The sequence below is a fragment of the Silene latifolia genome, unplaced genomic scaffold (assembly GCF_048544455.1).
Source record: "Silene latifolia isolate original U9 population unplaced genomic scaffold, ASM4854445v1 scaffold_240, whole genome shotgun sequence".
In the NCBI taxonomy this organism is placed as follows: domain Eukaryota; kingdom Viridiplantae; phylum Streptophyta; class Magnoliopsida; order Caryophyllales; family Caryophyllaceae; genus Silene; species Silene latifolia.
This window is the reverse complement of record NW_027413189.1, coordinates 135,547-149,117: the sequence shown is the minus strand read 5'-3', so window position 1 is coordinate 149,117 and position 13,571 is coordinate 135,547. Positions and strand designations below refer to the sequence as shown.

The following is a 13,571-nucleotide window of genomic DNA, read 5'->3' as shown; positions in this document are numbered from 1 at the left end:
AGGCAGTAGATTTTGCCTACCCATGACAATCCAGATGATCTAATTAAGCATTAGTGTCTTTAATTTCCAAGACAGTTCCATAATCACTCACTATCAATCATATCATGCATCTAATTAATTCCAATTAAATCATACAACAGTTATATTCATCCCCTAGCTACTAAGAAAATAAAAAATTTCGAAATTTTTCTACCAAACTCCATCTACTTATATTATGAAAAAAATGAGATTTTCCCATTAAAAAATTATCTTTTACTTAAAGCATGATATTTTCAATAAATTCTAAATTATAATTATAATGTTTTAATTGCTATTTTTTTTTAGAAAATGACTTGATTCATAGTTACACTGTATAAAACAATAAAATAAACGAATATTATTAGCTTCGTGAAAAAAATTCATTAAGATAATTAAGAAAAGTTATAAAATGAAATCATTAACTTTGTGATATAAAAAAAAATCATTAAATGCACAATTTTTTTATTAGTTTTGAAATTTATTTTTTTTTTCTCATATTAAAATACAATGAGATAAAATATGAAAATATCAAACTACTCCCTCCATTCAACTTTTATCACCCCAATTCAATATAATACTCCTCCCATTTATTAGAGAAATGGGGTGATAATTGTTGAATGGAGGGAGTATAAATTTGGAATGAATAAATAATAAACTGAAAAACAAAAAATTTATAAATACCGCATATTTATTGCATGCGCGAGATCTATACTAGCAGAGTTAATAATCGAGCTAAGTCACTTTCTTACCTGCCCTAATAACATGACTGAGAATTGAGATGTGATTAGGGAGATACAAATGAACCTAACCATGTGAAGATGTGGTTAAAGTTACTACCTTCTTTTTTTAACCTTACATGTCATCATGCATCTTATTTTATGTTTTTTTTTTATTATTTGTTTTTTTTCATTAGGGAGGTTCATTTACAAACTAAACTAGGGAGTACAAATTTAAAGTCACGTCATTTGCATACCATTATATTACCATCAACAATAGTTTATACCATACGTCAAAGTCACCATACACAGTTCTTTCTTTTTTAATACTCCCTCCACTTTTTTATATATGACGCTTTACATTTACGAAGTAAGCCTTTAACTTTAATATTTACAAAAATATATTTGTTCAAAAAATATAAAAATGGTATCATTAAATTCCTTACGAAAAACTCTTTCATATGAGTATACATATTATAATATTTAGTCTTATATTTTAAGAGATATTGAAGAGAGAAGGGAGTGTCTCGAAATGTGAGAAAGTCATATATAAAAAAATAGAAGGAGTATAATATATGAGTATCGTATTTGTAATTATATATTTGAGAATATTAGAGATAATAACTAGAAAATTAAATACGATTCAGGTAAAAGAAAAGCACAGCGTAAGACTTAAGCTCAATTAAAAGGCTGTACTAACTAAGTGCGTATGACAAAAAAAAAATTTACAAAACCGTTGATCTAAAATCGAAATAAATTGTACACCCTTCTACCCAAGTATATTTATTAGCTGTAGACGAATAATTAGAATAGAAGTAATTGAGTACGGAGTAGTATTTAATAGAGGAATCGGATTCTCCTTGAGTCCTTCGACAGCTTCGGCACTAGACCTTGGAATATCTTGTACGTGCCTAGAGCCCTAGTATGCACAAATAAGATTATACATCCAGTTATACCATGAGCATTGTACAACCAAGTTATAAGAATCCGAGCTTATACGTACTCTTTCTGAGTTAATTCAAAATTTATGTTTTTAATGTGTAAATGGATGAGCACAATACTTTCTAATAAAGCTCATATTCTTTTACATAAAGCTCGGATACTTTATCACAAAGCTCATATTCTACACCGTACAACATATACAACTGGTTGTATAGTCCATGAATTGCCTACTATGTACTCTCCTCAACTCGTATATACATACTGATACTATGAATAATAACATGCATACAAAACGTGTTAAGTTTTCGTAACGCTAACTAACATAGAAAATTAATTATTTCATATTTCCATCATCTTCTATTTCTACTCAAAAATATACCGTACATACTTTAAAAAACTCCCGTAAAATTCCCTATCTAAAACCCTTTATATCACTTTCACAGGAGTATATATATATATATATATACAGTATTAAAAACCTAAGTTTATTTTTAAGCCCTTTTATTTTTCTCATTTAATTTAACGTTCTTTGGACGGAACGGCCAAAAATCAAACTCCTACCGATTATCACTCTAGTATGCTTCCATAGTTTCGCCCTGAGTTTCTATTGCGAACCCAGAAATAAAATTTAGGGGTAGCGAATTTTTCTGATGTTGTTTTACACGTATGTTAAGATGCATATTTAAAAAAATTGGGGTAGTAAAAGTCGATAATCTTAATCATTTTCTGGGAATTTGGGGTAGCGAGTGCTACCCTTTGTTACTATGTAGGTCCCCCCTGGTTTCTAAAATTATACAAAGTATGCTTCATATACTCTAATAGCCTGCAAGAATTTCGAAATTATCTTTGTTCTTAAATGTTTTATTTTTAACTAACGAAGCGGATATTTAATCGGATTATAATAAATAGGCGGAAAATTCAAACCTGAAATCTATTGTACACAATACAACATTCATCTTAACCGCTAGACTAAAACATTTTCGATCTCTTTGTTGTTATTAAATATGTTAATTGATAGAGGACATAAGATTAACCAAGCTGGTCCTCGTAAAAGCAAACTGAAATCCAAGATTCTTCAACTTTAATTTAACTTTTTAGACCATAGACGACAAACCACTCATGTTTTCTTAATTATAATAATAATTGTGTAATTATCATTATATCTATCTTCTCTTACCATGAATAAAACCAATAGTGACCTATATATGTCATGTAAGCAAAAGTAAATAACCAACATCATGAGAGTACATGCATGCATACATCTATTACAAGAAACTTAAGATGAGTTAAATATAGGATATAAAAGACAAAAGTAAAATGATTAGATAATATCAAACAATTAGTCTCACTATAGACACATATATCCGTCTAAAGTGAAAAACATGTCAAATATACTTAAAATGGTGATATTTTTGGGCCCCACCATACAACTTGTCTTATGCTTAAAAGTGAGTGGATATTTGAGACGTCTATAACTATAAATGGATATCTCCCGTCTATAATGAGAATTTGCAATTTTATTTTAAATCATTTGTTTTATCGTTCCATATGGAGTGTTATCTGTGTTTATTTACTTTAATCTTAAGACTGATATATCCGTCTTAAGAGGAACCCATTATACAACTACATATCCTTTAAAATTTACCCTACAAACTTTACTAAAAGTTTGAAAAAGAATTTTCAGTCTAAGTTTGAACGACATTGCTATAATTAGGACATCAAAGAGACGGAGTTATCAAAAAGTGAGAAATGCAATTAGCATATTGGAATGATCGAATAATCAGAGGTCCCAGCAAATAGATGATCATCATTAACTGAAAACTTAATAACGAAGTATATGTCATCCTTTTTGACGATGATAAAACACTACTATAGGATTCCTTATTTTACCACATGCATGCTTTTTATTGAGAGTGAGCTATTTATAAAACTACTAGTCCCTCGGGGTTCGGTCCCCGTTATTTGTTAACTTTTGGTATGTGCAAGAGATATTTTGACTGAAGGTAAACAACTGACTGAGACAGAAGTACTTAGTTTTACATATGTTACGTATTAGCAGAGCTGAAATTAGCTTAACGTTTAGTGGACAAGCAAATTTGCTAAATTTATGAATAATTTATTATAAATACGGAGTTACTCTGTATTTCCGATAATAATATTTGTTTGACATTTATCGTTTATTGTCCTCGTTTAACTTTAATACACCGTCAATAGAGCGGTCATGTTCAAGTTTTAGGAAGAACGGTTGCATTAATCAAGCAATTTTGTCACTTTATAGTGTTCATGTATGTTAAGTGTAAATAAAAATGACCTAGCTAATCTTCACAAATATTACTATACACCCAGTTGTATATTAAGTATTATACAACCCTATACATTAATCCGAGCTTATGTGCAATTTTATTGAGTTTTGTAAGAATGTATTTTTTTTTATGTTTAAGTGTGTGAGTTCAAAAACTTTAAAGCATAGCTCAGATTCTTTTTAACAAAACTCGAAAACTTTAGAACACAGCTCGGATTCTACACCATACAACCGTATACAACTGATTGTATAATCTACTAATTGGCTAATCTTCTAGTTACTATATGCTTTAAACAAGACCAGATATTAAATATTTTATTCTACATCATGGCATAATTTTATATAATAATACTATTATTTTTTAAAATTTATTACCAAAACTTTATTATGAAATGAGATTTTACTACTCATAGTATACGGACTATAAATTTACTGATGAACGTTATTTTTATGCAAAAATTAAGGTCGTAAGAAAATTACATGCATTATCGTACCACCTCTGTCCCAATAGCTAGTTATATATTTGAATTTTTTTGTTTGGTGCGATATATTTGACTTTTTTTTGTGAGGGAGATTTTAAACAAAGATAACTATTGTTTGAAACAGAGGGAATTTTAACATTTTACTCTACATAATCAATCACCTTCTTCCTCGGCTTTGACATTCAACATTAATAACAAACAAATTATGAATATGGCTGGTACAAATACAAAACCCTAGATAGACAACATCACCAACTAGTCATCTATCATTCTTATTCTTACCAAATTATGACAATATTCTACTGTAGTACACTGTACACCGTACCATATATTAGATTATCCACAGTTCCATACAACGTCCGTACAAATTAACTTGCCGGGGTTCCATATATGGAATACTACTACACTATGTGAATCACAGTTCTGATCAAGGCATATCATATTGTATAACAAGAGCAAGTTCATATACACGAATAGAGGCCGGAGTTGACTAGTACTGAAGACAACTTATTGGATAAAACCCTCATAAGTTTTGTATTTTCATTTCTGTATGTCATAAAAGTTAAAAATCTAACTGTTGACCACTTGTTTGAGAAATATGTAGTCCTTAATCACTATCATATACTCCTTATAAATGAGAATATGAGGTTATTTATAGATAAGACTCTATTAAAAAGACTTCTGAAACATAATTAATCGAGATCTCTACGTACGTTTCTCTTATGATAATATGAACACGTACACAATTGTAATCAAAGGAGAAATTGTGATTTAAGTTGATGACTAGAGTAGTAATCAAGCTACAAGTTTTTGATTTAAACTCTTAATTATTACACACACCACAATCAAATAAATACATCAAGTACAATAATTAACTGACATATTTATTTATATTAATAAAAAAAAAGAACAATGAAATTAAAGAGCTTAGAGTATATGAATCACTAACTTCATTCTAGTAGTATCATTTCCTTGCCATAAAGAGACGGAGATGCATCTCAACCCTAGCTAACGATCGAGCCTTCGTCATATAGTTTAGAGAAACATCGATGCCCTTGTCGCCTAGCCATCAAATTCAGTCTCCGACTTGGTTAATTTCTTGTCATGCTCTCTCCATTTCAATCATTTAGCTCCATTTCACATTTCTTAGGGAACATGTCGAGATATCGACATAATCTAATTATTAGAGTATATGGCTAACTTAGCTCCATTAGACATTTTATATGATATATTCTAATATATCATATACTCTCATTAGATTATGTTGATATATCGATATATTCCCTAACAACATTTTAGCTAAGCCGATCAGGCGAAAGCTAATTGACCGGAATAGAGAGACGACATCATCTTATCATCCAATAATAAACAAATCTCCCCAAGAATCCCAATTTCTAACAAGTTAACATTAGAACAAATCGACTTGAGATCGAGTTACCAATAATTCTTCATAAGAGATGACTTGTGGACGAAGAATTAAGCCCGGCCGAAAGATCAGTCCACATGCTAGTATTATTATTATTACCAGCAGCTACGTTTTCCATATTTACTCCCCAATTAAACTGATTATTACTATTACTATTATTATTATTATTATTATTACCATTTACGTCGTTGTTATTACCTCTTGATGAAGCAATTCCCATAATCATCATTTGGTTAGCTAAATTAACCCTTTGTTGTGCATTATTACCCTCCATTTTCACTTCTGGTGACGTAATCCTCGTACTTACGCTCTTCGACATACCATCATTAACATGTTGATGATGATCGTGACCGTTATCTTCACTAGTGATGGTATTATTATGATTATGAGCATTTTGAAATGGATTCGAGTACAATACCCCACCTCCTCCTGTTGCTGATGACCCAGGAATTTCGAAACCTCCTAAGAAATTCGGAAATTGTTGTGGATGATATTCATCATTACCTCCGCCAGCTAACCCTCCTATTTCAGAAGGGTTAGTATTATTAGGCGGAGGGTTATACATGGGCCCACCACCAAAAGTGAGGCCCATGTTATTCTGTAAAGATGTCAAGAAAGACATACCGTTACTACTTCCATCTCCTCCGGGTGAATGGATGTTAATTAGAGAATTAACATTTAAACCACCTCGAGTCTGCTGAGACCTGAGGTGCTCCGTTAACCTAACCATGGTTGACGGAGATGATGTTAAAGACGGTTTTGATGATGAAGGACCACCACCACCTGAAGAGGATTTAGACGAAGACCTCTTGTTCCTACGACAACCTCCACCGACAGGAACGTTCCTGAGAGCTCCATTATGTGTCCAATACCGGCGACACGTCTTACAAAAGTGACGTGGCTGAAGGAGGCTATAGTTGTTGAAGTAGCAAAACTTGGTGTTGGTAGACTCGCATCTTGGACATTTGAGTGGGGCTGGTGGCGGGATTTTCAGTAGCCGGGCCTGCTCCGCCATTGAAGTGGGCCTAACTTGGTGTGGGCCAGGCCCACCCAGCTGTTGAGGCTGTGGTTGATGAGGTATTTGTTGTGGTGGTGGAATAATGAGTTGGTGCTGATTTTGATCATCATGTTGATTATTGTTAGGATTTTGGAGCTGTTGATGATTAGGGTGCTGCAATAATAATAAAAAATATAAGGAAAATAAATGGAAAAATAAATTTGTACAAATAAGGAGTTAAAAAGAATAAAATTTAGTGAAATATTTTCATATATACATAAAGGAAACACACACATATATATCTATATACACTTATCTACAATAGACGGGTAGTTATTCAAATTAAATACCGAGTACTTGAGAATCCTTTCAAATAAATCAAATACGCGTTATTAAAATATATACATCACATATATTCAATAAACGTATAAAATTTATTAGAAATGATTAGGAAGCAAATGATATAACTATATATATACATATGGTGAGAAGGAATGTTTTAAAATTTCATAGGTAATTATAAATTTAATTATTAGGGTGTTACAAAGTTAGTTGCTGTAATAGTACTCCATAAGGGAAACAAATGATACATAATTCATTATAGATATACAAAATGAAGAGAAAATATAGTACTTCTAGCTTGAATCAACTTTGTGAAGTATATTCAAAAATAAAAGACATCAAAGAATTTTTAGAATAAAAAGGGAATAATAACACTAAAAAGAAGTAACAATAATCTTTTTCTCTTCACTCCTATTGCTTGAGAAAGAATCTTTAGTTTAGTATAATTAAGATGAAAAAAAAAAGATTAATGTTGAAAATATGAGAAAAAAGAAAAGCCATACATAAAACTTGTTTACCTTTTATATTCAGTATTAGGGATATTTTAATCAAAGGTAGACTAATGATTGAAACGGAAGGAATATCAAATAGTGTAATTAAGATGTAAAAAAAGATTGATGAAGAAAAGATGAGGAAAACAAAGTCATCCATAAAATTAATTACCTGTTGCCAATTAGGAGGATCTAAATAGAGTGGAACTGAGGGGAAAACCATGGTTTAATTTATGTCCTTTAAATTTAGGGTATATTTTGTGAAATCTTTCTTTAATTCTACAAAATATACTCTTTATTTCTTTTGTGCTTTAGGTTGTTTTTTCTTTTTATAAAAGGGGTAGCTATAATATTATGTAATATGTAGATAGTAGTGAAGGTGGGATTCTTTTGGAGATATGGTGGAGAATCAAAGTAGTGAGAAGATGAGATAACACCACCAACAAATAAGAGAGAAGAAAGAAAGAAAGAATGATAGAAATGTATGAAAGGAAAGCAAAGATGGAAACTAAAGCTAAGGGTTATTGAATTGAGGGTGTATGTGTAATGTGTATTGTGTTTTGCCCTTTTTATTCTCTCCTTTATATTTCACTCCCAACCTTTTTGTTTTTATTATAAATTTAGGGTTTTCATCATTCTCTTTTCTTTTGGATTTTAATATTGTTATTTCTATTTCCTTGGTGTAGTGGGCTAAGTAACTTAATGTTGAAGCTTTTAGTGGTGTTGTGTATGGGTAGGAGATCATGATAAAGCTTGGTGGTGGTGGAGCTGTGGAAGGCAAGGTGTTCTATTAAATCACGTTATAATATGACTGATTGAGACGAATGATTATTATTATTATTGTATGTTCATATGATATGCCTGGTACAGCTCCGCTGTGGAAGACATGGTGTTCTGTTAAATCACGTTATAATAATATGATTTGTTCATATGATAAGCTTAGTGAAGTTGTGAAAGGCATGGTGTTCAATTAAACCACGTTATAATATGATTGATTGAGGTGAAAATTTATTGTCCATATGATACGCTTGAGGGAACTATGAAAGACACAGTGTTCTATTAAATCACGTTGTAATATGATTGATCGAGGTAAACAAATGTTTATATGATAAGCTTGGTGCACGTTACAATATGATCAATTGAGGTGAAAAATTGTTGTTCATATGACGAGTTTGGTGGAGTTGTGGAAAACATAACGTTCTATTATATCACGTTACAGTATAATCAATCAAATAAAGAGATTAGAAAAATATTTGTATAATAGAGGTTCGAGTATTATCCAACATATTTACGTGTGTTGTGGTTATAGTAGGCTGCTTGTAGCACGGTGCTTAGCTCGGCCAATTATTAACCATCAATAAGGGTTGAGTTTTGATGAATTTATGAGCTTTGGAAAATTTAAAATAAAGAAAAATCTATATAAAATAATGTTAGTGATGGACGAATAAAGAGTAAGGCAGCTTTACCCCTCATGTATGCAAATAAAGAGATAGATTATGATCATGATGAGTGTGTCTCGATTTGTCCCCAATTAGCCCATATTAATCCAGAAAAACAGCATGACACATATAAATGAAAAAGAATTCACTAAGAAAATAAGTTCTTTTAAAATCTTCTTATATTTCCATCTTACACAAGTAGTCAGATAAGTATAACCTTATATATTTACCGGGTTTTATTAACTCAAATCACGAATACATTTGATATTATGCTAGAATGTTTAGTTGTAATAAAGTTGTGAGTTATTATATTGTTATTGTTATTATAATTAAAATTAGGAAAATGATAAATATAGCCCTTAGGGCTGTATTATTTAAAGTGCCAAAAAAGGAATGAAAACCTTAAATCAAGTATTAATGACATCAATTTACGCGTAATTGTGTCTTAAATTCCTAATTTAATTCCATTTTGGGAAGTAATTAGTTCTTAGGGCTGTATTTATCATTACCGTTAAAATTATTGCTTTAATTGATGTGATTATTGACCAAGAATAAATGTGTTTTATGCTGCAAAGTTGCATGCATTTTTTTGACCACAGACCCCACATTATTCAGGACACAATTGAGCTTTATAAGGCCAAATTAAAGAATCGAGGCCTCTTCAAACTAAAAAAGAGGAGATTTTTTTTGCAAAGTAAAAGGTAAATAAAGAAGCTAGGAATGAATTAGTAGTTGAATAGAAACAAAAATAAATAGTCTTAAAATTTCCAAAGTTTTGAATCAACTTTAAGAATCGACTAACAATGTTTGGGATCTTATGTAAAAATCAAAAGAGAGATTTTAAGGACAAAATTTAGTACTCCATTTGTTCGATTATTCTTATGTGATTGATACTCGGGAGTTTCATACTTCAAGCTTTTTGAGACAAGTTTAGCATGTCTATTATTTAAGCTTCGATTGGCTGCTTTTATACCCTAATAACTTGATGATCTATTGGTGATGGTTCCCATATTTGAAAAAATGTGGGAATTGGGTGGAGCTTCCTCAAGAACCACCTCACCTGGTCTATTAGTGATGGTTCCACTATTCGGTTGTGGGATGATCCTTGGACCAGCCTGGGGCCTCTCCGGGCCGCCATCACTGGCCCACTTAGCTTTACCTCCTCTACCGCGAGACTTTGCACCATTATCACTAATGGTACGTGGTCTTTTGACTCCCTTGGCTTTGAGCTCCCTGACCATATTACCCAGGTCATTATCTCACTCCCTATCCCCTCATCTCCTAGATGCGACATCCTCTCCACCTCCCTTGCCCCCAAAGGCAAGTTCTCTGTGGGGGACACTTACCATCACCTCTCTGGACCCCCAACCACCCCCTTGCCACCCAGCCCCTCCCTCTCCTCCGACTTGTCCTGGTTGTGGGATCTTCATACTCAGCCAAGGATCAAAGTTTTCCTTTGGCTCGTGTGGTGGAACAAATTACCGCACAAGGCTTCCCTCTTTGCCAGAAACATCATTTTTAGTCCATCTTGCTCTCTTTGTCACAGTCCCTCCCTCTCTGAGACATCTCTTCACGTCCTCCGTGATTGCAGCTTTGTCTCTGATTTTTGGGCCTCACTTAATGTCCCAAACTCTTTCTTCTCCCCTGACCTTCACTCCTGGATCTTCGATAACTGTAATTCCCCTTCCCCTAGCTGGAACACCCTTTTCACTTATGCCATCTGGCGCCTTTGGCTAAGGCGCTGTGACCTGACCTTCTCATCTCCTAACCCTCGCCCCTTTTCTTCTTTCTGCGCCTCTATTTTCTCCCAAGCCTTTACCTAGACTAGAGCCAACGACCACACCCCCACTGCCCCCTGCACCAGTACCGCCCCCCTTGATGCCTTTAGCTTTCCTATTAGCTGGGCCCCTCCGCCGCTGGGTTGGCTCAAAGCCAACGTTGATGCGGCCCTTTCTCCCTCTTCTTGTTTAGCCAGTCTGGGGTGTGTCATTAGAGACTGTTCTGGGTCTTGGGTTTTAGGTTGGTCACTCCGCTTCCCTGGGAGCGACCCTTTCCTGTGTGAAGTGCTTGCCATCCGTGATGGGCTTTTACGTTCTAGTGTCCTTGTGAACAATGTCTTGGTTGCGTCTGATTGTCTGGATGCCGTTAACTCTATCTTGCTGTCTACTGCCCCTTGTGGTCTTTATACTAATATCATCCTTGAGTGTAGGGCCCTCTTGCAGGACTCACCCCATTTGAAGTTGATTTTTGAGAAGAGGACTGCTAACCGTGTGGCGGACGCTATTGCTCACCATTCCGTCCATGATACTAGTTCCCTTTTAGGCTGTTTTGAGTGGGCTCTTGCCCCTCCTTTTGTTGTTGAACTTTGTACTAGTGACTCTGTTTTGGCCTCTGAGCCTCTATCCCCCGACCCACCCCCGTGATGTACTCTAAACGCTTTTCTCTTGTTTAATGCATGTTCCCTTCATCCAAAAAAAAAAAAAACTTGATGATCTTAAAATCCCCTTGTTTGGCTCGCACAAAATAGGTTATAAACCGTGGAGGATGTAGAAAAATATGTTTTCCGTGTCCTATATACCAAATTACATACTCCGTGGATAACTTGATGATCTTAAAATCCCCTTGAATCCAATAAACATGAGATTTTTTTAATGTATTGTTAGTATATTAATAAGGCAAAATGCATATAAAGATTTTTCTTTCTAGGGTTTAAGGACCTCATACATTAAGGCATTATATTGACCGCCGGTGGTTATGTATAGCTGAATTATTAACCTAGAAATTATAAAATGGAATGATTCCATCCTCAAAGTTGTTGTCTACGGCCTTGTTCTTTTCAGCTTCATTTCGGCTTATTTAAGCTCACTTCAGTTTAGCTTATTAACTCAATTCAGCTCATTAATTTTAACTCTCATAAATTCAGCTTCATTCAGTTCAGTTGAGTTCAATTCAATTAAATTTAAGTCGTATTTTTTCACATACGAATTTTACTCTTTCGGATACGCTTTTTACAATTTTACTCTTATCATTTTTTCTCAATTCCCTCACACCCAAAACCAATTACTTACTCCTTCCCTCCCCCACTCATCGGCCTACCCTTCCTCTGGCCTACCCCACCCTCTCGCGCACCCTCCCTGCTCCGGCGTTCTCTGTCCGGACCTTTCCTATCAACCTATTTAAAATAGCATGAATGTAATAGATCCCGTTTGCGAACCGATATCAAAGACGGAAATCGACGGAGCAATTTACATTGAAATTTATAACAATAATACTCAAAAGTACTAATCAAATATTAAAGCATCTGAAAAACCTTTGTGCTTCTGTAACTTGATAGACAGTAAATAACATGCCAAGTGACTATACTAAACAGATCAGGGAACAATGTTTACTTGATTTTAATGGAGTAATGAAAAAAGCTATTAACTTCTACTATCAACTATGAAACATACACCATTACACCGTCATTTAAGCATTAGAGATGTATTTTTTGGCGTAAGATTATTCATCAATCATTGGATTGATTCAATGTAGTCACGAGTTAATTGGAGAATTAGAAGGGTTAATTTTTCTTAGGTTTTAGGTAAGGAGGGTATGATATGGAAAGTTAATGGAAAAATGTATGTGAAAGAGTAAAATCTCTATATAAAAAAGTAATTCCGTTAAATTTAGCTTAGTTCATCTTCATTCAACCCAACAAAACAGAACCAAAGTCTAAAATACATGATTATTCACAATAACAAAGGGCAGTGGTGGACCATGTAGTTGTTGAATAAAGGAAAAACCGAAAATTCACGTGGTATCTCTAAACTATGTCATTTTGCACGAGGTACCCAACTTTTTAAGTTTGTGCACATGATAACCTTAAGATTTGATTTTCAAGTACGATATGCTCTTTTTATCGTTCTTCGAATCTTCAATTGAGCATAAATTGTAGACCAGAAATCGAAATTGGCCAATTTTTTTTATTAAATTGACTACCTCTTTGAATCTATAATGTGATAAAACAAAAAGTAATCATTCGGAAATTTAAGATCGAATTTATGGTCGATTTTAGGTTTTCGTGAGAATAAACCCTATAAAATGTCAGTCGTCAATTTTTTTTTCTCAAATTGTAGATTATGACAAGAAAATGTGTATAGAACAGGAAATTGGCCGATTCCAAATTCTGGTGCATGGGTTATGCTGAAATGAAGTTTAGTAGAGCGACAAAAAGGACGTGCATAAAATCAAACGTGGAGGGTAATATGTAGACAAACTTAAAATATTGGGCATCATATGTAAAGTGACAAAGTTTAGGAGTACCGCGTGAATTTTCCGAAGGAAAAATAATCACTTTTGTAAAAAATGCAGAGTTATTTAGGTTCTATTTTTTTCGGCTTAATTTCAGCTATCATTAAGCCCACTTCAGTTGATCAG

At 33.4% G+C, this 13,571-nt stretch overlaps 1 protein-coding gene across 2 annotated transcripts; it reads right to left on the bottom strand.

Annotated features, from left to right (window-relative positions):
* Positions 1-5,230: 5,230 nt before the first annotated feature.
* On the bottom strand, positions 5,231-8,324 carry LOC141638966 (dof zinc finger protein DOF3.6-like). 2 transcript variants are annotated; one of them, XM_074448152.1, is made up of 2 exons: positions 7,744-7,842; positions 5,231-7,057 (listed from the first exon to the last, which is right to left on the bottom strand). In XM_074448152.1, exon 2 carries the CDS (start codon positions 6,899-6,901, stop codon positions 5,909-5,911), a length of 993 nt encoding a protein of 330 aa, XP_074304253.1. In that variant the 5' UTR covers positions 6,902-7,057; positions 7,744-7,842; the 3' UTR covers positions 5,231-5,908. The 2 variants fall into 2 exon arrangements, with proteins under 2 accessions (XP_074304253.1, XP_074304252.1); XM_074448151.1 differs by lacking the exon at positions 7,744-7,842 and adding an exon at positions 7,889-8,324 and having other exon boundaries at positions 5,232-7,057.
* Between the last annotated feature and the right edge of the window lie 5,247 nt (positions 8,325-13,571).

Bases quoted from the DNA above. Each gene is read 5' to 3' on its own strand.
- LOC141638966 (XM_074448151.1), bottom strand. From the start codon at position 7,939: ATGGTTTTCCCCTCAGTTCCACTCTATTTAGATCCTCCTAATTGGCAA. The intron at 7,058-7,888 runs GTAATTAATTTT...TTATTATTGCAG, and splicing joins ATCCTCCTAATTGGCAACAG to CACCCTAATCATCAACAGCT.